Below are 25,650 nucleotides of genomic sequence, written 5' to 3'. Positions count from 1 at the left end.
TTTTCTCTTCTCTGCTAAGGGCTTTTTAGCAGAGAGAAACAGTTGGTTTTAAAAGGGAACCAGAGAGAATTTTTTTTTCTGCTCTCTCTGGCAGTTTGTGGCTTGCATGTTAAGCGAGAAGCCATTACCAAACTGTTGAGGGTCTTTTGTCATGCAATAGCCCTCCCATTAGGAGGCAAGTACCAGCACTTATATGCATGCAAATAAAGTGGTTTTTCTGGTTTCCCTTCATTGAACATTAGCTAGAGAGAGAAAAGGAAAAAAGCACTGTTGCTAGGCAGACTTCAGGAGGCAACAGAACCTGCAGTTCAGAAGATAAACACCGGAGGGCACCCCAACACAAGAAAACAGGAACCATGACTTCTAAGGCAAAAATTGAGGCCGAAGAACAAATCAAAGAAGCTGAACACCGGCGAGAGATGGAAAAACACAAACAGGAACTGGAAATAAAACAAAAAGAGATGGAGATGAAAGAAAGAGAAGAACAAATCAAACAGGCAGCACACAAAAGAAAACTAGAAGAAGAAGAGTTCGCCCACCGAAGGAAACAAGAAGAAGAAGAGTTGGCCCACCGCCGAGAAATGGAAAAAACAACAAAAAGAAAATGAAGAGAAGGAAAAACAGAGAAAACATGAACTGGAGTTGGCAAAAGCTGGGCTGCATGTGCCAGCCAACCCTAACAACCCGGCGCCCATTATTGCTCCACAGCACAGGAAATTTCCCACCTACAAGGCAGGGGATGACACCGAGGCCTTCTTGGAAAATTTTGAAAGAGCCTGTCTTGGGTACAACATCCCCGAAGACCAGTACATGGTAGAATTGAGGTCACAGCTCAGTGGACCTTTAGCAGAGGTGGCAGCTGAAATGCCTAAGCTGCAAATGAATGACTATAAACTTTTTCAAACCAAGGCCAGATACCGAATGGGGATAACCCCAGATCATGCCCGTCGGCGCTTCAGAACCCAAAAGTGGAAACCCGAGGTGTCATTTCCCAAACACGCCTACTACATTGCAAAAAACTATGAGGCCTGGATAACAGCAAACAACATTCAAACCTTGGAAGAACTGAACCTCCTCATACAAATGGAGCAGTTCTTGGATGGTGTTCCTGAAGACATCACACGGTACATACAAGATGGAAATCCCAAAGATATCGCTGAGGCGGGGGAGATTGGAGCCAAATGGATGGAACTGGCAGAAAGCAAGAAAGCTACTGTCAAGGGGAACGATTACCCCAGGGGGCACACAGACCATAAACCCTACAACCGAGGACAGCCAAAGACCCCACATACCACCCAAGTAAAGCCACAGATACCCTACCCTTCAACCTCACCAGTCTCCAGTAACTCACCTCGGCCCAGTGACCCATCAGATGGAAGATGCTTTAAGTGTAATGAACTGGGACATATCAAGGCCAAGTGTCCCAAGAACACCATGCGAGTGCAATTCATTACACCACCATCACACCAAAGATCCCCAGGCCCGGATGCCTCTCAAATACCCTTGGAGCGAAGGGAAAATTTGAGAGTGGGCGGAAAGAAGGTTACTGCGTGGAGAGACACGGGGGCACAAGTGTCAGCTATCCACCAATCCTTCGTCGACCCCAAATTCATCAACCCAAAGGCCAAAGTTACAATTTACCCCTTCATGTCACAAGCTGTAGACTTGCCTACAGCTCAACTGCCTGTCCAGTACAAAGGCTGGTCAGGAATGTGGACTTTTGCAGTCTATGACAATTATCCTATCCCCATGCTACTGGGGGAAGACTTGGCCAACCAGGTGAGGCGGGCCAAGAGAGTGGGAATGGTTACACGTAGCCAAACCAGGCAAGCTTCCAGACCCATTCCTGTTCCTGAGCCGTCCACAGAGGCCCCGCCTGTGTTACCAGAGACCCAGACAGAGGTAGTGGACCCGGATTCCATGCCAACCACTCAAACAGCCACAGCACCTCCAGTCCCAGGCCCGGAACTGGAACAGCAACCAGCACCAGCAAGTGCAACCCCATCTTCAAACTCAACGCCAGAGGGCGCCAGCGAGCCAGAACTGGCAGAAGCAACAGACAGCCATACCCAAAAGGCTCAGCCAGAGCCTGAAATACCCTCAGGTGCACCAGCGGAGAGCGGTTCACCAGCAACGGAAACAACCCCATCACCTACATCGCTTCCAGAGGGACCAAGCCCGAGTCCACAGTCTGAGGAAGAACTGGTGACCCCAGCCTCAAGGGAACAGTTCCAGGCTGAGCAGGAAGCGGATGACAGCCTTCAGAAAGCTTGGGCGGCGGCACGGAGCACCCCACCGCCTCTCAGCTCTTCTAATCGATCCCGGTTTGTTATAGACCAAGGACTTTTATACAAGGAAATTCTTTCTGGTGGACACCGGGAAGAATGGCAGCCGCAAAAACAGTTGGTGGTTCCAACTAAGTACCGGGGGAAGCTCTTAAGCTTAGCCCATGATCATCCCAGTGGCCATGCTGGGGTGAACAGAACCAAAAACCGGTTGGGGAAGTCCTTCCACTGGGAGGGGATGGGCAAGGACGTTGCCAAGTATGTCCGGTCTTGTGAGGTATGCCAAAGAGTGGGAAAGCCTCAAGACCAGGTCAAGGCCCCTCTCCAGCCACTCCCCATAATTGAGGTCCCATTTCAGCGAGTAGCTGTGGATATTCTGGGCCCTTTCCCAAAAAAGACGCCCAGAGGAAAGCAGTACGTACTGACTTTAGTGGACTTTGCTACCCGATGGCCAGAAGCAGTAGCTCTAGGCAACACCCGGGCTAACACTGTGTGCCTGGCCCTAACAGACATCTTTGCCAGGGTAGGTTGGCCCTCTGACATGCTTACAGATTCAGGGTCTAATTTCCTGGCAGGGACCATGGAAAAACTGTGGGAAACTCATGGGGTGAATCACTTGGTTGCCACCCCGTACCACCATCAAACCAATGGCCTGGTGGAAAGGTTCAATGGAACTTTGGGGGCCATGATACAAAAATTCATCAACGAATTCTCCAATAATTGGGACCTAGTGTTGCAGCAGTTGCTGTTTGCCTACAGGGCTGTACCACATCCCAGTTTAGGGTTTTCACCATTTGAACTTGTGTATGGTCACGAGGTTAAGGGGCCATTACAGTTGGTGAAGCAGCAATGGGAGGGGTTTACGCCTTCTCCAGGAACTAACATTCTGGACTTTGTAAGCAACCTACAAAGCACCCTCCGACACTCTTTAGCCCTTGCTAGAGAGAACCTAAAGGATGCTCAAGAAGAGCAAAAGGCCTGGTATGACAGACATGCCAGAGATCGGTCCTTCAAGGTAGGAGACCAGGTTATGGTCTTGAAGGCGCAACAGGCCCATAAGATGGAAGCATCATGGGAAGGGCCATTCACGGTCCAAGAGCGCCTGGGAGCTGTAAACTACCTCATAGCATTTCCCAATTCCTCACTAAAGCCTAAAGTGTACCATGTTAATTCTCTCAAGCCTTTCTATTCCAGAGACTTACAGGTTTGTCAGTTTACAGTCCAGGGAGATGATGCTGAGTGGCCTGACGGTGTCTACTACGACGGGAAAAAAGACGGTGGCGTGGAAGAGGTGAACCTCTCAACCACCCTGGAACGTCTGCAGCGGCAACAAATCAAGGAGCTGTGCACTAGCTTCGCCCCATTGTTCTCAGCCACCCCAGGACGGACTGAACGGGCATACCACTCCATTGATACAGGTAATGCTCACCCAATCAGAACCCCACCCTACCGAGTGTCTCCTCATGCCCAAGCTGCTATAGAACGGGAGATCCAGAAGATGCTACAAATGGGTATAATCCGCCCATCTACCAGTGCATGGGCATCTCCAGTGGTTCTGGTACCCAAACCAGATGGGGAAATACGCTTTTGCGTGGACTACCGTAAGCTAAATGCGGTAACTCGTCCGGACAACTATCCAATGCCACGCACCGATGAGCTATTGGAGAAGTTGGGACGTGCCCAGTTCATCTCTACAATAGACTTAACCAAGGGGTACTGGCAAGTACCGCTAGATGAACCTGCCAAGGAGAGGTCAGCATTCGTCACCCATGCGGGGGTGTATGAATTCAATGTCCTTCCTTTCGGCCTTCGAAATGCACCCGCCACCTTCCAGAGGCTAGTAGATGGTCTACTAGCTGGACTGGGAGAATTTGCAGTTGCCTACCTCGATGATGTGGCCATTTTTTTCAGACTCCTGGCCCGAACACCTACTACACCTGGAAAAGGTCTTTGAGCGCATCAGGCAGGCAGGACTAACTGTTAAGGCCAAAAAGTGTCAAATAGGCCAAAACAGAGTGACTTACCTGGGGCACCAGGTGGGTCGAGGAACCATAAACCCCCTACAGGCCAAGGTGGAGGCTATCCAAAAGTGGCCTGTCCCACGGTCCAAGAAGCAGGTCCAATCCTTCTTAGGCTTGGCCGGATACTACAGGCGATTTGTCCCACACTACAGCCAAATCGCTGCCCCACTGACCGACCTGACCAAAAAGACCCAGCCAAATGCAGTTAAGTGGACTGATGAGTGTCAAAAGGCCTTTACCCAGCTTAAGGCGATGCTCATGTCTGACCCTGTGCTCAGGGCCCCGGATTTTGACAAGCCATTCCTAGTAACCACCGATGCATCTGAGCGGGGTATAGGAGCAGTGCTCATGCAGGAAGCAACAGATCACAACTTCCATCCTGTCGTGTTTCTCAGCAAGAAACTGTCTGAGAGGGAAAGTCACTGGTCAGTCAGTGAAAAGGAATGCTATGCCATTGTGTACGCCCTGGAAAAGCTACGCCCCTATGTTTGGGGACGGCGGTTCCAACTACAAACTGACCATGCTGCACTAAAGTGGCTTCATACTGCCAAGGGGAACAACAAGAAACTTCTTCGTTGGAGTTTAGCTCTCCAAGATTTTGAGTTTGAAATTCAACACATCACAGGAGCTTCTAATAAAGTTGCTGATGCACTCTCCCGTGAGAGTTTCCCAGAATTCAGTAGTTAAAAAGTGTTCTTAAAATGTACAAGTCTGTTAGTTATATACTTAGTAGTATATGTAAAGGTGCATGTGTTGTATTAATCTGTTTATTTTCAAGTTCTAGAAGGAAATCGCCGCCAGTGAGCTTCCCCACTGTCTGCAATTTGGGGGGCATGTCATAAACAGATAGCTAAGGGTTAATGTCTCTTTCACCTGGAGCACCTGACCAGAGGACCAATCAGGAAACCGGATTTTTTCAACTTTGGGTGGGGGGAATTGTGTGTCTGAGGTCTTTGTTTTCTGGCTGCCTGATTTCTCTGAGCTTTGGAGAAGTAGTTCTGTTTTCTAGTCTTCTGTTTCTAAGTGTAAGGACAAAGAGATCAGATAGTAAGTTCTATGGTTTCTTTTCTTTGGTATTTGCATGAATATAAGTGCTGGAGTGCTTTGATTTGTATTCCTTTTGAATAAGGCTGTTTATTCAATATTCTTTTAAGCAATTGACCCTGTGTTGTATCATCTAAATACAGAGAGAACATTTGTTTGTATTTTTCTTTCTTTTTATATAAAGCTTTCTTGTAAGACCGGTTGAAGTTTTTCTTTACTTCAGGGAAATTGAGTCTGTACTCACCAGGGAATTGGTGGGAGGAAGAAATCGGGGAGATCTGTGTGTTGGATTGCTAGCCTGATTGTGCATTCCCTCTGGGGGAATAGGAAAGTACTTTTGTTTCCAGGATTGGGAACAGAGAGGGGGAGTCTCTCTGTGTAGTTTCACAGAGCTTGTGTCTGTGTATCTCTCCAGGAGCACCTGGAGGGGGGAAGGGAAAAAGGATTATTTCCCTTTGTTGTGAGACTCAAGGGATTTGGGTCTTGGGGTCCCCAGGGAAGGTTTTTCAGGGGGACCAGAGTGCCCCAAAACACTCTAATTTTTTGGGTGGTGGCAGCAGGTACCAGGTCCAAGCAGGTAACTAAGCTTGGAGGTTTTCATGCTAACCCCCATATTTTGGACGCTAAGGTCCAAATCTGGGACTAAGGTTATGATAGTAGTTAATTATGGGGCTTTGTGACGTGCATCCCAGTGCTCTAGGATAGCTGCTGAGCAGTCCAGTGGAGGCACTGTCGAAGCATGTGCTAATCAATCTGGGGTGCTGGATCATCTGCGCCTGCAGGGAGCTATCCTTTGGAAGAGCTAGTCTGCAACAGTAGCAGTTGTGACTAGCACGGAGATTGAGGTGAAGATACATTTATTTTATATTGAATCAAGTTTCTCATTTTTCTGAGAGAGGGAGTGTCCCAAGCTACTGCAGCGTCAGAGGAAGCAGCATGATCTGGTGGATAAAGATATGAGGAAACTTGGTTTCTGTTCCTAACTCTGTCACCAACTCACTGGCTGACTTTGGGCAAGTCACTTAATCACTCCGTGCCTCGGTTTCCCCAACAATAAAATGGGGATGATGATAGCTATGCATTTTTATAAAGGTCTTTGAGATATATGGATGATTAGAGGTAAATATTATTATTCTAACTAACTCTCTTCAGGCAGTTATTTTAATAATCTTGCCCTCACAAGAAAAATTGGAACAGAAAAAATAAAAGGCAATCAAATGAGATCCCTCAAAGGCAAAATTCAAACCTATTTTGATGTAACACTCTTTATTTCAGCAGGGTTGGAGGCATGCAGGGACTCTGTATCTGTAAAGGGCATTAAGCTGCATGAAGTTCATGCAGGTAGAGCTGGGTGAGAATTTTCCATTGGAATGATTTTCTGACAGGAAATTCACTTTCAGCAAATTTGAAATTTTCCCAGTTTTGCAGGAAATTTTTTATTTTCAGTTGGAAAATGGTTCCCAGATCTATGGCTCCCTCACTCCTCACTAGCCTGCCTGGAAGACCACTAGTTAGCCTGGCCTCCCAGGCTCCCGGAGCAGCCTGTCAAGTGGATTACCCCAGAGCCAGCCCTTTCAAATTCCCAGGCTCCCTGAGCTGCGTGAGTCTCCACCCAGTGGTCTGCCAGAGCTCTGTGCCGTTCAGGAAGCTTCAGAAACATTTCAAAAGGATCCAAATGAAATTTCAGAATTCCCATATGATGGGAAATTTTAAAAAACAACAACCAGTGTTTCACTGCATTTCCGAACGATTTTTTTTTTAATTTCAGAATTTCTTGTGGAATGGGAATTCTGGTTTCCTGCCAGATCCATATGCACATCGCTTCTAACTCCTGTATATGAACTTCATTCAATATGACACTAACAAACAATGTTCCAAGTGGAGTCTGTAAGCCTCTCTTCAGCTACAGAACAAATACATCAGAAGAAGCAGCAGCTTCCCCTCCATACTCCCTACTGCCAAGGCACCTCATCGTCTTGACCTAAGGGAGTGCACTTAGCAGGGCTGAGAAGAGAGCTCAGTCTCTGCGGCTCATTCAGTTCAATCCTTGGCTTCTCAGCTGAGATTGCCAACACACCTTATGCAAAAGCAATACTACAAGTTAATGGAAAGACCTTCCCTGAAAGCAGTTGAATAGGCACAACGTGTTATACACATTAGAACAAAGGTCAGACTGGAAGCAAGTCTCTGACTTGGGACTGTGTGACCAGATCAACTTCTTTAGCAGCAGCAGCATTAAAAAGCCTACACAAGCAATTTAAAAACAAACAAACAAAAAACATTTCTAGGCCCTACTGTGTCAGATTTTAGGAGGATGGACTGGAAATGCAAGCCTTACATTAGGACCAGTGATGATAAATCAGGTATCATCTGGGCATGCAATCTATTATTGAATAGGAGATGCATTATTTAGATATGATGTATTATGTTATATATATATATGGGGAACTGAGTGGGAGAGCAGAAAAGTGGCATTTGTTTGAACAACAATGAGGCCATGGGACAAGAACAAATGGCACCTCCAGCAGGGAGCTGAAGGATACCGAAGGGAGAAAAAGAGCAGTTGATCCAGTTTCTCCCATTGCAGATTATGAGCATGAAAACCATTTCTAAATGACAGATGATTCAGAACTGAGGAATGTCTCCCAAAAGCAATTGAAAAAGGAAGAGGAATCTGCACTGTATTATTTATAATGGAACATCTGACTTTAAAAACATTTGTTCGTTTATTCTAGTTTTTTTTTAATGCAAAAAAAAAATCTGTCCAACAGGGAACAATTTTTAATATATTTCACAAGACAGATATGTTTTTCCTTTTCCAGGATGTATCAGTAGGAGACAAAGGAGGGTGCTATTAAGTTTTATTACACAGTCCATGAATATGTTACAGAAGCAATTGAGACATCTGGTTTTTTTTTTGTTAGAGCATCTCTTTAACAACAGTGCAGTCCCAGCTGTGTCAGTATTTCTGCTAGAAAGGCCTGCAACCATCCCTCTTTGTGCTTTTACCCTTTCAGCTCTCACAGGCTACATAAGTCAGGCCGGGTGCATGCTTACCTTAGATACTGCAGTGATGAGGATCTGCAAGTACCTAGGATAGACTGGCTGGGAAATGTCCAAGGAAGACTGGAGGTTGAAAAACAAAGAAAAATTAAAGATGGGAAAGATCTGTTGGATAGTCCAGTCCATTTGCCCACCAGTGTAGGATTGTTCTCTCCAGGGCATTTTCTAGTGCATTGTCTGGTTGAATTTTCAGTTCTCAAATGGCGAATTCTACTGTTTCCATTGGGAGTCTATTCTACAGTCTAAAAGGAAGGTTTTCTTGATATTCACTAAGAATTTTCTGATTCTTAATTTCACCCTATCACTCCTAGATACAATCCTTTGTGCTGCCCTTAATAATTTCTAGCCATCCTTGATCTTTTCAGATTTCAGATTATTGTAGGCTGTTAGGCATTGATAAAGTATACAAGCTCAGCCCTGAACCTTTCTTCATGGGCAAATTTCACATCATTTATGTCACTTTTCTCTGAACTCCCTCCAGTTTCTCTATATTTTTCTAGCAGTGAGGTGCTCAGAACAAATGCAGTATCCGAGGCATGATCACACCTCTGACATGTAGAGAGGGATTATTTTCAGATCCAAGACATCATGCATCTGTGTTTAGATAGCCCTAAATTGCACTGACTTTTGTGGTGTGGTTGCATTGAAAACTCATGTTTAATTTGCTGCCCATTATCATCTTGTGTTCATATTTGCCTCCCAGAACCTCTCTCAGTTACTCCATATGCTGGGTTGCAGGTGAATATTCTCCTCTGTTCTCAGAGGGGAAGGCATATCCCCTATGCAGCAGAGTCTGAAAGTCCTAAGCAGCCTAGAGCTATTGCTTCAGATGCTTGCAGAGTTTTCTCAATCTGTCATTCCTTCAATGTAAATAAATTGCAGTTTTTTATGGTTATTCTTCTGTTTGAGTCCTTAAAAATCAAGGTTCTGTTGGCTCTGGGTGGGCATAAAAGGTCTGATGGTACTTTTCAGAGAGACTCTGCTTGTGTCTGGTCAAAGTTTCCCCTACCCCCCAACTAGTAGGGCCATCACACTGGTGCTGCATCTACATAGCTTGAAAAAGTGCTGTGGGAGGAGATGTTATAATCTGAAAAGCTGGCAGTGACTGCCAGGGTATATGACAGAACAGGGGACATTGCATTGACATCAAGTTGCTCCCTTAGTCTTAGAAGTAGGATAAGAGCCACTGATGCCTGTGCTTGACTCAGAGAGAAAGTCCTCCTCCTATAGTTTATCAAGACAGATTTTTCCTTCTTCTGGCCCACTATAGCCATCTAATGCTACATTTGATCAACATGTGAAATCCGTAATTACTTAAGAATCCCCAGAGGTGTGAAGCTAGAATCACAGGACAATAGGAATCACTTATTTCAGAGAGAGGACCTGATCCTCAGCAGCTGGCCGGTTCAGGCTCATCTTGCTTCAGAGTGAGAGTTTGACTTAAAACCAGATCTCCAACAGAGGTCAGCCGCTAAAGAGAATTATAAATAGAACCAGGCGCAGATGGCTGGATGTTTTGCTGGATTGCATGGCACAGGGTTAGGTATAAATGACATCTACTTTCACAAAGTAGTGCACTATTTTTTTTTTAACTTTTGAGAAATAGCTGCATAGACCACTGGGGGCGGTAGCAGTTGGGTGTATCCTGAAAGGAGCTGAGAATGTTGAAAGGCTTAAACAAAATATTTCAGACAAAGAAAACCATCCTAAAATTCTATTGCATGCACTACACAATCTGAGGGAGATGAGAATCAATCAGGTTCATGCACCTGACAGGCAGCCATCCAGACGATGAAAGGAAAGAATTATATGAAGCACACAAGGTGCTAGGATTTCTTTCAGGATCATCAGTGGAGATTTCATTGCAAAAAGTGGCCATGAGGTGAAAAGGATAAGGGTCCAATGGAGCTGTTTAAAATACAGTAGGGGATAAGGATGAAAAGGAAGAGAAGCTGAAAGGAACAAAACAACAGAGAAACTCAAAAGGGTAAAGGATGCTATAAGGGTAACTTTATTACGACTGCCAGTCCAGTTATTATAGAAGACAATGCAGGACTCCACTATAATAGCACAATCTGATGAATGTACTGTGGTATAAAATCTGATTAGTTTTGATGAGAGCAAAAACTAACATACAAGATGATCCAAGGAGAAAACAAAATGATTGACGAATTCTGCGCTTACAGTGGCAAAGGTGGAAGAACAGGACAGAAGTGAGATAAATGTTTGAAAGACTGTTATGTCAGAAGGGAACAGACACACGGCAGGTAAAAATATAGGTAACAAAAGGAATGTCTTTATTTATAATACTTAGCCATTATATGATGAAAGTACTGTAGAGATATTAGCTAATCCTCACACCATTTCTGTGAGGTAGGTAGTTTTATTATCCTCATCTGGGGGATATAGAAAGCAAAGTAACTTACCAAGACCCCACCATGAGTCTGTTGACCAGTGAGGATTAGAACACAGGCCTTCCAACCGTGTGCTCATTCCTCTTGATGACAGTGTCTTTATTAAATTAGCCCATAATTTAAATGCAATTTAGCTCATAATTTTGATATTGGGTGTTGTACCAAGATAATGGAACTGAACTGTTAAAGAAAACCTTGAGATGGACAAAGCTAAGAAGGTCACCAGACTGGAAACTAATATAATGGACAGGACTAGAAACTGAAGATCATCATGTAGGATATCAAGCAAGAAAGATACCCTGAGTCTGTGATATTCTCCCAGAAAAAGTTATAGTAGCTGGACAAAGATTCTATCAGAATGGATCCCAAAGATTGGGAAGTACAATTTAAACTGGTTGAAATATACTGTAGAGCTGATATGGGATATTGGTTAGGACTACCGAGATGCAGAAAGCCCTATATGGGAGAGGAAGATTAATTCTGAGTGTATTTCGCAGATATTATAGTGTTTTCCTTCTTTTTTTAATGTATGGCAGTTGACAAGTCTGTTGTGACTTTATATTTAGGGAGGAAAATTAGGAGTGTGGTGGAATAAATTAGCATTCCGAGAAAGATATGAAGAGTGACTGAGAATGGAGAGACTACACCTGGGCAGGCAAAATATGTTTAGAGATTTTAAAATACCTAGAAAAAATGCTTGAACAGTATGTTGAATATATTTCCCCTCTGCTCTCTTTCCTTTACATATGTAAAGCTATCAACTAGAACCATAACTGTATAAAAGATTCTTTGGTCAATTTTTATGATTATCATTTGGAGTATTCTGGATACGGATGTATCCAAGTCTAAACTCTGAAGCCCCCAAGTTTGGGAGTGTTTGGATTTGGTATCTTTTCTAGTTACTAAATGTCCAATGGTTTTCTCTCCCAAGGCTCACAGAGCCACGTTGCCAAATGATTGCTTGAAGTGTGTAATATTTCTCAAAATGGTGAGAATTCTATGGACTCTTGATGCTTGTGAATGGTATGACATTCAGACCTGGTCTTGCAAAACTCACTCACATAAATAGTCCTTATTTATGTGAGTAGTTGCACAGACTTCAGTGAGTCTACTCGCATGTCTCATGAGTAAGGATTACAGAATTGGACCCTGAGAGGCTTTGCCATTGACATTGATAGGAACAGGATTTGACCATCAGTTAATAAGTAACAATATTCTTTACACTTCCAGTTAATGAAATAGTAACATAGTAGAAGAAAAATTCATAATCCTATGAAGGAAGTGTGAAACAGGAAAGATATATCTGGCATCCATCTGCATTGAGACTATCATCTTCTCTGGGCCACAACTGCTCTTATATAACAAGATAACAGGCACCACTGAAACAGGTAAAATCTTAATCCTGCAGGGCTACACCTGCGTGGAGCCCAATTGACTTCAATGGTGCATCTGTTCTCAGCGAATTGTGGAATAGGGCCCAAGATACACAGAAAGAGAGAGATATTGAATCTTGCTCTCTATTATGCCCTTAGAGACATTCTTCCTCGGTGTGATTAAGCTACCCAGCCAACCAGCGTACAAAGGGTGCTGTGACTTGAACATTTACTATCTGCAATAGTTATATTTATTGGGATTTTTCAGTATATCCCAATATAGAAAATACTATGGCAATGGTAAATATTACATTATGCTAAATGACAAGGTCCATTTTTAATGGTCGTTGTTGGGGCCCCACAAAACACAGCTGTACATGCTTTTAGATGTGAGTGAGAAATATTAAAGAGTATGTGAAAGCTGAAACAAGAATTTTAAAGAATTTCAAAACTGGGGTTTCCAGGTTCTAAATTATATCTAATATTTCTGTGTTGACCGACAGAGTACTTCATTTAAAACTCCTACTGAGATGGAGGGAGCTTCGAAAAGGGACAGTTTCAGCAAATTAAGGCCCCAATCCTGCAAACACTCAGGCGTGTGCTTACCTTAGCACACATGAGAAATCTCATTGAACTGAATGGTACCACTCGTGCTGAAAGTTAAGCATGTGCATAAGCGTTTGTAGGATCAGGATCACTGAATTTTTAAAAAACTTGCATGTATCTGGTCTTGTAATTTTGATTCCTGTGCCCATTTTAAGCTATTTTTTTAATGTTCTACATAAAGAATCTTCCTAACACAATCCTGTTTTTGTAATAAAGTGGATTTTTTTGAAATATCTGAACTGTCAGTGGTGATGTGTAGGACTCCAGGTGCTCCCGCTCATGGTATTGCGGAAGGAGATGACTTTAAATACGGGGCCCAGGTTTACTTCAAGTGCAACGCAGGTTACAACTTAAAAGGCAGCCGTGTTGCCTACTGTCAGCTTGATGGGAGCTGGTCAACACATCATCCTGAATGTGGTAAGGTTGCTTTAAGTTTTGATTCTTATCATGCCTAATCCATTGTATTGTCATTAAAACAAGCTATTGGGATTTAAATATTGGAATGTCCAAATCTCACTTGGAATTGGGCATATTCATGACTTAACACAATATTCTTTCATTTCTGTATTTTTAAGACACCATAGTGGATATTAATTTACTATCTTGGTGCCCAGGCCTGCAATCCTTACTCAAGCAAAGCTCCCATTGTTTCATCTATGCCTAAGCAAAGACTGATGGGCGTGGACTATGATTGCACAATTTCTAGAACCTGAAATACAAAAGAGGACCATGTGTCTTGTGCATTAATGAATAGCTATTTCCAGCACTACTATGCATCTGATGTTTCTTCTGAAGAGTTTGTTGCACACTGTGGCAGTGATTAAGTGGCATATTGTGGGGAGAACAGAGTAACATAGCAACAGGACAGTTGTGCTAGAAAAAGAAAAATACTTTTGGTTAATGTTGCCTTGCTAGTATGAAGGCAAACCTTAGATTTGCCATTGAAGATCCAAATCTTTCTTTTCCACTCCTCTGGCCAAACAGTGTCATGCATATATTTCTTCTTCCAGAAAGATGCTTCTGTTTCAGTTGTTTCCCACTGGAACGCTTTTGTTCCCAGATTCCAGAATCCTTTGCACTGCTTGGAGGAGGGCTTTCAAAACGATGCTAAGGGAAACAATGCAAAATATTCTGGGGAATATTTGGGAACTCCTTAATAAGAGCTCTTGGAGGTCAGCAAGCACAATTAAGGACATCCTTTGGGATGGATAGAAATTCTCCAACTGAAATAAAATGTTTTGGAGTTGTGTCTATGACAGTGTCCCTAAATTATGATGACATTGGCTGCACCTCTTTAGTCTATAACTTGGTCTGCCTCTAGCCTTGTCTATTATTAAAGCTATCTATGTTGTAAGAAGTGTGTACTTCCCAACTGGCTTCTCCTTCTGTTTAATCTGTCAGATAAGTCATAGCCCTATACTTAACATGTCACAGTCTGATACCACAGAAATGATAGTGCTGTCACAAAGTCAGTGATATGCAGGGTCATATAGGAGAAGGCCCTTTTCAAGTAGAGGCAGTTAGCTTACTTGGTTCAGAGAAGTTCAGGGACTTCTGAAATACAAGGGCTTTACTAGCCACTTGGTGCAAACATGCTGGATGCTACTATGGAAAATAGTGTAAAAAAGGGCTCCTTGGTGTGATTTCTTTGCATTACTCAACAAGGATAGACTGACGTGGTGTGGTTTCCTCCTGTCCAGAATGACAGGCCAGATGGCAGCCTGGGTCAGTGCCTGTAGGCAGGTCAAGTATTCGTAAGATAACTACAGATAGGCACACCAGGTATCTTAATTCCCCATCTCCATTTCTGTGACTTTTTGTGAGATTACATGGTGATGGGAGTGGTACTGTGAGTCATGACCACTAGCAATGTACCAGCCACAAGGTCTTGTGAAGGCAATGAAATTAATACGTGAACAGGAGTAAAGCAAGGGGGAGAATGACGGAACTAAACTAAAAGCAGGCATAGAGCTTCCTTCCTTTCCCTCTCCTAAGTGTTAGGGAGCTCAGCTTCACCTCTTCCCTATGGTCCTGATTCGGCAAAGCACTTATGCATGTGCCTAACTTTAAGCAAGTGATCAGCTCCATCTCTATTCAGCACAACACTCAGGCATATGCTTAACTTTAATCACGTGCTTAAGTCCCATTTAAGTTAATGTAAAAAGAACATGCTTAAGCACTGTGCAGAATAGGGATGGATTTAAGCATGTGATTAAGGCTAGTCATATGGTTAAGTGCTTTGTTGAGTCAGAAAGTATCTGGCAAAATGAAGACTTATGCCCAGTTCAGGAAAACAGATAGGAATTGCATTGACCCCATCTATGATGCAAAAAATACACATTAATTTCAGCCTCATAAGAAAAGCAGGGGGAAAAAAGTCAATGATTGCCAATGGACAATATTAATGGGAAATATTTTTATTACAGAGCTTCTAAATGGGTAACACAAACAACAGAAAGCTGAAAAAAATAAAGAGTAGGGGGAAATATCACAATAAGGAACATTTTCAACTAGTTGTAAGTCACAAAAAAGCAGTAAAGGGTAGGAGAAAAACAAAACAAATAAAGGGAAAAGAAAAATGGGAAGGGGATTGAGGAAGAAAAGAAAAAAAAAGGTTTTTATAGACAGAACCTAATGTGAATAAGAACGTTTTCATGTTTGTTCTTTATTTCAGAGAAAATCAGTGTTCTTTATATTTCAGCACTTCCCTGCATTAAGATTGCTATGTTAATGCTAAAAAAAAAGAGAGAGAAAAGAAAAGAAACTGAATATAAACAAAAGTGAACCTAAGTAATCTAGTTTCATTATCCAAACCTAGTGAAATGTGGAAAGTAAATAAAATAGGAAAAATGATGCAAAAGACTCTGATCCTGCAATGTTTTATGTATATGCTTAATTTTATGCACTGTAAGTAGTCCTGTAGACGCCAATGGAAAAACTCACTGTGTAAAGTTAAGCTTATGCCTATGGTTTTATAGGACTGAGGCCTAAATTAGATTTTTAAAATTGTTTTCGGTTTAGAGCCTTTCAGCTTTTAAAAAAACTACAGCGCTGTTAGCAGTATGGCTATTAAGTCTAGGGTAAGACTTCTACATTTACATTGTCCCTTTAATATTTGTTGCTGACTAGTCCTGGCATCACATTTGGGTTAAAAAAATATTGTAAATTAAGTATAATTTGTGTAGCACTGTCTGCATGAAATGTCAAATGATCAGGGGCTCACAATTAATTTTCTGTGAAAACTGTTTACTTTTTTTTCTTGTTAGTTCTACAAGAAAAAAACTGCTCAGATCCTGGTGGCCCATTCAATGGGTATAGAAGAGTGGTGGAAGACACTGGGCTAATGACCGGACGCTATGCAAAAATCGGCACAGTCATTGCTTTCTTTTGTAACAACTCATATGTTCTTAGTGGTAATGAGCAGAGGACCTGCCAAGACAATGGAGAGTGGTCAGGGAAACAACCAATCTGCATAAAAGGTAGTTTTCAGTCTCTTTGCTACAGCTCATAAAAACTGATATGTTTTACTTGGAGTTTGTTTTGTATATTATTTTCTGGTTAAACTATCTGTTTTCTAAATGCCTTCAATAAAAGTGTGTGAGATGGCTCAATCAGATTAGCACCCGATACTGAAGCTGATAGTCTGCCAACTTTCTCTGGCTGCTGAGCTCAGCCAGGGAAGATGCTAGTGATTCCAGCAGAAGTTTCTTCCTTTAAGAAAGTATAGAAATGTATCTCATTTCCCCCAATACCTTTGTTTTCCCTACTCTCATATTGGGATCAGATATGGGCAGGGTCAGTGAATCAAAGTAGACCACCGAGGAACTGGAAAATGAAGAAAGGTCTATTGTGTATAAGGAATTATTAGCCTTGCTGTCACAAGGTCCAGTTTGCAATCAGGCTTAGTCAAAAGGACTCCTTGCAATAGTAAGGGTTTGCAAGATCAGGCTTACGGTCTGCAGCCTTTCAAGACTTGGTTCAGCAATCCATCTGCATTCAGCAAAGCACTTAAGCATGTGTTTAAGTGCTCTGCTGATTCAGGGTCTAATAGACATGTGATGGGAACTACAATAAGAGGAAGGAATTTGTGTTGGGAACTGTCTAAACTTTTCCCCAAAGAGAGAGAATTTTGTAATACATATTAACAGATTTTTGTTAAACAAAATGAAATATTATAAAGACAATTTATCCTTTTGGGGTTTTGTTCTGTATTTTATGGTTTAAATACCCTCGCCACACATTGTGTTAAGTGTTCCATGGATAGAAAGTACCTTTTTCCTCTAACCCTTTTGATTGATGTTAAAAATTACCCAAGATTTGACATATCTTATTAATCAAAAATGCAACTAAATATTGTAGAATGCCACAGTGTACGACTTCTCAAACATATAGATGAACCATATCCAACAGGAATCCCACAGTCCATCTACTTTACTGGAGGGAAAGAGATCTTGGCACAATCAGCTGAATTATTAAGGACTCATCAAATATCTATTCCCCCCAACCCCAAATAATTATAATATACATAATTTAAAGTCCTGGGATTCCCCCTTCTATTATCTTAGGCAAATTTGAGTCAACTTGTTATGTTCGTTCGAATTAGGCCCCTCTCCCAGAAGGGTGTACTAGCTGACAGGTTGGCAGCTATCTGTAATATCCTACTATTTTCATGCCAGGTGCCCAAACATCTGGACTATCCATGTATGCCTAGGCAGATGGTGATTATATATTTTAATTCAATTTAACAAAAGTTCACTCAGATTGCAAATAATCAGATGTGGTCTTTTAATTATTGCTCTGCAAAAGCACTGGTGGTCATTTCTCTCTCTGGCTAAAACTATTATACATGCCTAAGGCAGAAGAAACTCAGATATTACAAGGATGAGTGCCTGGTAAATGAGATAGATAGATAGATATAGATAGAGCAACAGAAAAAGTATTTTTAGGGGCAGAGAAAAAACTGGGATCCTCAACTAGTCTCTTGTAGTATATCACATTCTTGTTAAACAGAGAAAAGAGTTTGAGAGAGATTGAGAGAGAGCTCAAGCTCAACTCTTTCCAATGTACTGGGAATTTAATATACCACAAGAGACTAGCTGAATATCCCAGCTTTATCTAGCTATCTAGGCAGGTTTAACAGGTTTACAAATCCTTGCCATGTATATATCTGAGACAAAACAAATTATCATTCCAACAGTGAGCATTTGTTTAGAGAAACATACAGTAACATAATAACCAGCTCTCTCTATAACAGGGCCAGCAACAGGGGTGTTACTGCATATATTTTAATGAATATAACTATATCTACTTATTGCCTCTTCTCTTAATCCAGTCCATTGTTGCTAGTGGCAGGAAAGGTGGACAGGTATCTGAACCATAATATTTGAGCTCTGAACATGGAAAAGGATTGTGCAACATTGTATTTTTTCTAGCCTGCAGAGAGCCAAAGATCTCTGACCTGGTGAGACAGAAAGTGCTTCCAATGCAGGTTCAGTCAAGGTGAGATTGTAATGCCTCAATTTTAAGAACATTTGTAGTTTATTCCCCCTATGGGATGCAGCCAGAATTAGGGTTGTGAGCTTTGTAACAGCTAACAGGGATTCCCCAGAGACTCCTTGGGGCTAGTGATGGTGTTTTGCAACTTGGGACTGCGGGGTTTTACTGAAGAAACTGGAGGTGAAGGGGGAAGGGATCATAGGGTGGCCTATTGCAGTAGGCCCCATCACTCAAAGAGATGCTACATGATGTGGTAGGAAGTTGGGCTGGATAGGGATGGGAAAGCTTGGTCAGAAAAAAATCAGAGCCTGCCCTGAACTTTAACTCATTTCTCAAAAAGAACCTAACTCAAATTTGTCTGGGGATTTTGCCATGTTCAGAGTAACTGTTTTATTAATTGTCATTATTTTTTGGTTTTGTGCCACTCTGCAGTGCTGATCTTGTATGTTTTTAGAGGCAGAGCAAACATCACCAATATCTTCAGTCTCCCTCCCACACACACATACTTCTAAAAGATTCACACTGCTTACCACACATGCCACCAAGAAACATATCTGGCCCTTATAACCATAGTATCTGGGCATCTGACACTCATTAACTGAATTTGTTTCCCCATGCAGTAGGAAAGTATTATCCTCATTTGTACAGATGGGGAACTGAAGCAGAGAAAGTGATTTATCTGCTGTTACACAGAAAGTTGGCAGCTGAATAGGGAACTGAACATAGGTGTCAGAATCTTAACTTAGTGCCCTATCAACTGGACCATCCTTCCTATTCAGACTTCTTCTTGTTTAAAGAAAAGAAATAGACTTTACTGCCACTGCTCTCAGTCATAGTATCTTGGCTTTGAGGAGTGTCACATGTAATCCACATACATAAGACAATCTGTCTCTCTAGGATCATAAGGGATATATGCTTAAGTATCATGAGAAAAATCTATCCCCCAGGCATTTCTGGCTCGACTGACTGCAACAGGTAGCAGGAATCTCACAGGAAACTAATTTCCTGTCCATTTTTGCAGTTTTCAGTAGGTTTCCCCACAAGCAATCAGACCTTCATGTACTTCCAAGTGCTTTCTCACAAAGATCATGTAATTCTCATGAATGAAGAATTTAAAATATTAGCTTTGTAAAGTTCATAGTACACATTCAGAATGATTAATTTCATTTTGAGAGCACATTTAAACTTTAAAAATAGGTCCCATATTTCATCAAATCAGTGCAATTCCTAAACTAAAATGTAGTGATTGGTGCAATTATATATTCTCTCTGGTATGATAATTATCTCTGTTAATTGCAAAATCAAGCTACTTTATCAACATGGTTTAGTCTGAATCTTTTCCCAATATTGCCTATTATAATGCACTAGAGAAAAAGAATGAGTCTAAACTCCTCTCTAGTGAAAATTAATTATAGCGACACCCAGTTCTAGTATAATTTTTCCATTTAAAAATGCAGCATCACATGTCTTTTGCAAATGGTGATAACATGAACTATCATCCACAAAATATTCCTATGTGATTGGAGACATTCCAGAAAAAGTAAACTAAAAAAAACAAAAACAAAAACAAACCCATCTATAAAAAGGTTGAGCTGCAAATGGGAATTCTGCTAAACTGTGTTGGAGAGGTTTTTACCTTGTGCTTCCAGCAAATAAGCAAAGCCTTTGTGTTTTAAATGGTACTTAGCACAGCTGGTGATAAAGCAATGATCATGATCTTTTTTGTCATATTATTATTTCCCCGTGTTTCTTGTGTGGTGAAACAGGGAGACACCTTTGCATCAACTCTACTCTTCTGCATTCAGTAAACAGAAGCTCGAAATATATCCAACCAAGAAGCCAGCCCTGCCCTTTGGAGATCTGCCTCCAGGGTACCAGCATTTGCACACTCAGCTTCAGTATGACTGCATTTCTCCCTTCTACCGCCGCTTGGGAAGCAGCAGGAGGACCTGTCTGAAGACAGGAAAATGGAGTGGGCGGGCTCCCTCATGCGTTCCAAGTGAGTTGTTAAGAAGAAAAGAAATGCACATCTCCTTGGGGGGAACATATATTCTTCTTAGATAACTGGAGATTCTTAACAATGTAGGCTGCCTGCTCCCAGCTGGGCGAGAAGGCTCAATGACACTGGGAAGACAGATGACTCTTTCTACTTCTCAGTGGAACTTCTGTTGATGACACCAGGCAAGGAGTCAAGCTTTCAGTTTTGTAATTTGCCAGCAGGCTTTCTAATCATCTAGATAAGCAATAGACTTAACCAAGTTTGCCTATGATTTGGAAACATTTTCCTATGTCACATTTTCCTGTCCCACTTAGAGCAAATTCTGTTTTTCATTTCTCTCTGCGCTTTAGCAGATAATTTACAGATATATCAAACCAAAAGCAATATAGTGGAACCAGTGAACTTTTAAGATGCTACTCCCTTTACTCGATCCTGCTGAGGATGGGCTGGTTTTGCAAAGTTCAGAACTGGGTATGAATTAGCTCAGAGTTAGGGGCTATGTAAATCTGGGGATTTGGGAGAGCCCGTTATTGGCATAGGGGCAACTGTAAAATTCAGATCCAAACAAAAGTTCAGAGGGCTTTGGATCTTGGACTTTGGTTTGGGCTCATCTCAAGTATCTAGAAATATTTTTTTCAGTCTTTAGTTGCATAAAGCCCATTTCTACGAGATGACCCATTTCTGGTTGACTCTTGTGTGGTTGCTTAAGATGGATTTTAGGGTGGAATTTTCACATAGCTGTGGTGTCATTCTGATTTTTTCATGTCTTTATGTAGTTATATTGTTATAGGACAGTCTTACAAAATTGTAATGGAAAATTACTAGTTCAGATGCAAAATTTACCTTCCCACCTTTTACCAGAAATTCCAATGAGAATGAAAAAAAGCTAATAATATTTTATTCGCCCTTTAAAAATAAAAATTCTCATGGTGTTTGTGAGTGAGTAGAATGTTGCAAGGCTGATCCAGGGGTGAATTGGTAAACACTTTCCTAGTGCTAACAATAAAGTTTAGTACCCCAAGGTGCACCATAGTTTGGAATCAGGAAGTGGAGACATTCAGATTCTTGAGGAAAAAGAATCAACTCATCCTGGGTTCGTATTTTTACAGTCTGTGGAAAAACGGAAAACATCACTCTTCAAAAGACTTCATCTATCAGATGGCCCTGGCAAGCAGCCATCTATCGGAAAGCCAATGGGGTAAAAGATATCAGCCTCCGGAAAGGGGCATGGATCCTGATCTGCAGTGGGGCCCTGGTGAACGAGCGCACCGTGGTGGTGGCAGCTCACTGTGTCACTGACTTGGGGAAGATCACTGTCGTCAAGACAGCGGAACTCAAAGTGGTCTTGGGGAAATTCTACAGGGACGATGACCGAAATGAGAAGACCATCCAGAACTTACGGGTGAGTAAGGAATTCAGATGGGAGTGGAGAAATGCTGACAGAGATACAGACCCGGACTACCCCTGTAGTCCATCTTGAATGAAGAGAAAAAAGCCCATTCATAGGAATATATTATATATATTTACATACTTTTATTTTGACATTCCTGGAGCCTGAAGTCCCATGTTCATTGACAAAACTGTTGGCAGGGTGGGAGGGTGGGGGGTTCAGCAGCACTGCAAGCTTCCCTGCACATCATCCCACTAACATCGCTCACTTCTGACAAACAGGGATGAATAGACTAGTTCAGCTTGTTGAGCCCTAAAACCATTGGCCTCTTGGGTGAGATTGCCAAAAAAAGAGATGCCAACAGGTGATTATATTTTTGGAGAGGGAGACACATGTCCACTGATCCTGGTCTGTTGCCATCAACTCATTATACATTTCAGCCCCAGATCTGAATAACTCCAAACTTTGAGGAAGTTTGGATCTGACTCCAGATCCATAGATAACAGTTCAGGTCCAGTTCGCATCAAAGTAATTTGATGAGTTAATTGATTTTCCAAGCTAATCTGGGCAGCCTAATGGTTTCATATCAAAATCAGGAGAAACTCAGCAGTTTTCAATGTGTTTTTCTTTTTGAGTTCATTAATATGTTCTCTCCAATAAGATAGAATTGCTTTGTTTTTTATTTTATATTCAACTTTCTGCTTCATTTTGGTACCTAACCGCACATTCCTCTGCCTCGCCAGAGTATTTTACTATTCTTGATACGAATGTCTTTCCCTATTCTGCTCCTGCTGCCTGGAGTTTTTTTCTGACAGTATCTTATCAGCCCAGTAAGGGATAAAGGATTAGGCTCTAAAGTTATATATTGCATAATGCATTAATTTTTTCTTTTGCAGTGAGTTATTGGAAGAAACTCAGTAAGATATATTTTAGTTCAGCTGTAGGACACTGTTACATTTCTGCAGACTGAAACGGACATACAGTTAGTCATTGTCCACTAAAGGACTAGGCAAAGTTTTCTCAATAAAAGGTGAAGCTACTTGAAATATATTTCCCTCTTCCAATTTCATTGCAACTGTAAAATGGGCCCATTTTTGTTGAAAAATTGATTGCCTTTCATGATTTCTTTCTTTTTGCTGTCAGTAAAAATTGATTTGATCCCAAGCAAAAGTTGTCTTTGAAACACCGCATTTGAGTATTTTGCAAGTTTTTTATTTGAAAGAGGATTTGACCAAGTTGCATGGACAAGGAACCTTTAAGTGGTGTGAAACCATCTGAAATGAAACGTGAAATTATCATGGAAAAATTGTCATTGATTTCCCATTCTTCTATTGTCCATCATTAGTAATAATCCTGTAACTTTTCCTTCTCTGGTTTGTTCCTAGATTTCTGCCATCCTAGTGAATCCAAACTATGACCCCATATTGCTTGATTCCGACATGGCCATTGTAAAACTTCTGGACAAAGCCAAAATCAGCAGCCACGTTCAACCCATTTGCCTGGCATCTGCTCATGATTTGGACCCATCCACAGAGGATTTAAAAATAGTGATTACTGGCTGGAAGATACTGGCTGACATTAAGGATCCCAGCTACAAGAATGATACAATTCGCATGGGAGCTGTTCAGATGGTGGACTCGCTGTTGTGCGAGCAGCAATATGAGGATAATGGAATCCAGGTCATCATCACTGACAGCATGTTCTGTGCCAGGCAGCATCCCACTGCCTTTTCTAACATCTGCCCTGCTGAGACTGGAGGCATTGCAGCCATAACTTTGCCAGGAAAAGCGTCTCCTGAGCTAAAATGGCACCTGATGGGATTAGTGAGCTGGGGTTATGATAAAACTTGCAGCCTAGAACTCTACACTGGCTATACCAAAGCAATTCCTTTCAAGGACTGGATTGAGAAGAACATGAAATAAAAAGCTGGGTCTGGAAATGGCCTTTTATAAGTTTCATAGTTTCTCTCACAATCTCTACTGCTTTAGGCTTCTCTTCCCACCGATGAGCCACATTTGGGATTTGGCTAAGGCAGATGCCCTGATAATTTGTCATAGGTTCCGCTGTTCAGTGAGGCCACTTTACTTACAATACAGGCTCTCTCTGCATGAGGGGTTTCAACAGATCTCAGCCTGCCTGTCTCCCTGGGTGGGAAGATGGTGCTTGGCTCCTGAGTCTGACACCCATAAGCAGGACTACTGGAATGGCTGAATTTAGTCTGTGGTATATAGTCTGCTGGATAAATGGATCTGTGTGCATTTCACAAAGGAGCATAGGTTTGAGAGAATTCGGAGGTTGGAAAGAGTAGCCTGAAGTAATTACTATGGATGAGCTTGTTATGGTGTATTCTCTGTATTGCCATAGTATGATGTATTCTTTTCCCCTCCTGAGTGCTGTACACATTAAACGAAGGTTTGTTTTTTAACCTATTTAACCATGTCTGATATCACTTTTATTCAGAGTCCCTGTCTCCTTTTTTATGTCCTACTGTCAGTGGGATGGGCCTCTCCGCTTAGCAGTTTTGTGGTAGGGGAACCCAGTCCCTCCCCCTCCACTCTGTTCCAACCCAAGAGCCCTCTTGAGCACCATAAGGGAGGAGTCCACTACTGGCAGTCTGGCTAATGCCTCCCCTGGGCCTCCTCAGCAGGGTAGGGATTCTTGGCTCTGTGCAGCAGACCTCCCTTGGGAAAGTCTTCCTGGCATTGTCCCTTTGCAGCAGCAAGCGCAGGTCTGTCTTGCTCCACCTACCATCCTGCTGTGCTGAAGATACTCCATTCCACGTCCCTCCTCCAACTAGAGCAGGCCCATGAGGCAGCCCAGAATTGTTCCTGCAGCCTTAACTCTCCAGTGTGGGGGTTTGTCTACCACATCACTCTTACCAAGAGGTATTTTCTGCCTGTGGCTGCATGTGCATTGCTCTCACTGGGTGCTGTTTGTGCACATTGAAAGGAAAAATTGGCACAAAGCCTGAGGCACGGCCGTCCTTAGGCATAGGCAGAATAGGCAACTGCGTAGGGCCTCACTCTCCCTGGGGGCACCACTCTGCAGGCAGCCCAGACAGTGTAGAAGCAGGGCTGCTGGGTCCTAGAGAGAGCCGAATGCAGCACAGTCTGAGGAATGGGATTGGCTGCTGGGGTCTCTGGGAAGGGGAGGGGGTGGGGGTTGGGAAAGGAGCTCACCTGTGAGTGTGACTCTTTCCCCCCGGCTGAGGTCAGGTGAGGCTGTGGCTCTGGAACCAGTATCCTTTGTTGTCTCAATAACATCCATTCTTCTCCCCCCTGCCCCACGGAGCACCCCCTCCTTTCTCCCTCCTCCCCAGGAGCACCCCTTTCTCTCTCCTCCCTCCCCTCCGTCAGGGCTGGGTTGGGTGAGGTGCTGGGGGTAGGTGGGGGAAGGGGAGGCTGGCTGCCTGCCTGCTGAGGAATGAAAGTGAAAGTAACTCACTTCCTCGGCAGGCAGCCAGAATTGGAATGTCACACAGGGTTTGGCTGGAGTTAGCCAGATGTGTGAAAAATCAGGATAGGGGATTGGGGTAGGGTGAGCAGATATCCCTATTTTATAGGGACAGTCCCAATTTTGGGGTCTTTTTCTTATATAGGCTCCTTTTACCCACCCCCCCCCACCCCCACCCATCCCTGTCCTGATTTTACACACTTTCTGTCTGGTCACTCTAGGTGGGGGTAATTGGTGCCTATATAAGACAAAGCCCCAAATATCGGGACTGACCCTATAAAATCAGGACATCTGGATCTGGCCACCCTAGCTGGGGAGTGCCTCTCCCCCGGGCTGGCAGCTGCCAGCGATCCATCTCATCTGGGGGGAGCTGCACAGGGCAGGATGAGCTGCTGTGGCTCCATGGGTGCCCTGTCCCTGAGATCAGATGCTGTGCTAACTTCACCATGGTCCATAAGGCTGGTGGTGGTGCCCATTGGCGTGTGATTGGACCTGAGGGTTTGCTG

General features: G+C 42.7%; 1 protein-coding gene across 5 annotated transcripts in view; it reads left to right on the top strand.

Annotated features, from left to right (window-relative positions):
* PAMR1 (peptidase domain containing associated with muscle regeneration 1) overlaps positions 1-24,097 on the top strand; it is a 74,609-nt gene extending 50,512 nt beyond the window's left edge. For 3 of the 5 annotated variants that reach the window (XM_050955308.1, XM_050955305.1, XM_050955307.1), the window contains exons 7-12: positions 13,053-13,223; positions 16,073-16,285; positions 18,239-18,305; positions 20,069-20,301; positions 21,411-21,703; positions 23,077-24,097. In XM_050955308.1, coding sequence (XP_050811265.1) covers positions 13,053-13,223; positions 16,073-16,285; positions 18,239-18,305; positions 20,069-20,301; positions 21,411-21,703; positions 23,077-23,613 — 1,514 coding nt within the window. In that variant the 3' untranslated portion in view covers positions 23,614-24,097. The remainder of the gene's footprint in view (positions 1-13,052; positions 13,224-16,072; positions 16,286-18,238; positions 18,306-20,068; positions 20,302-21,410; positions 21,704-23,076) is intronic. The other 2 variants (XM_050955306.1, XM_050955309.1) reach the window with 2 other exon arrangements.
* The last annotated feature ends 1,553 nt before the right edge of the window (positions 24,098-25,650 follow it).

This window comes from Gopherus flavomarginatus, chromosome 5 (assembly GCF_025201925.1).
Source record: "Gopherus flavomarginatus isolate rGopFla2 chromosome 5, rGopFla2.mat.asm, whole genome shotgun sequence".
Classification (NCBI taxonomy): Eukaryota; Metazoa; Chordata; order Testudines; family Testudinidae; genus Gopherus; species Gopherus flavomarginatus.
The sequence above is the reverse complement of the archived record's forward strand: the minus strand, read 5'-3'. Positions and strand labels throughout refer to the sequence as shown.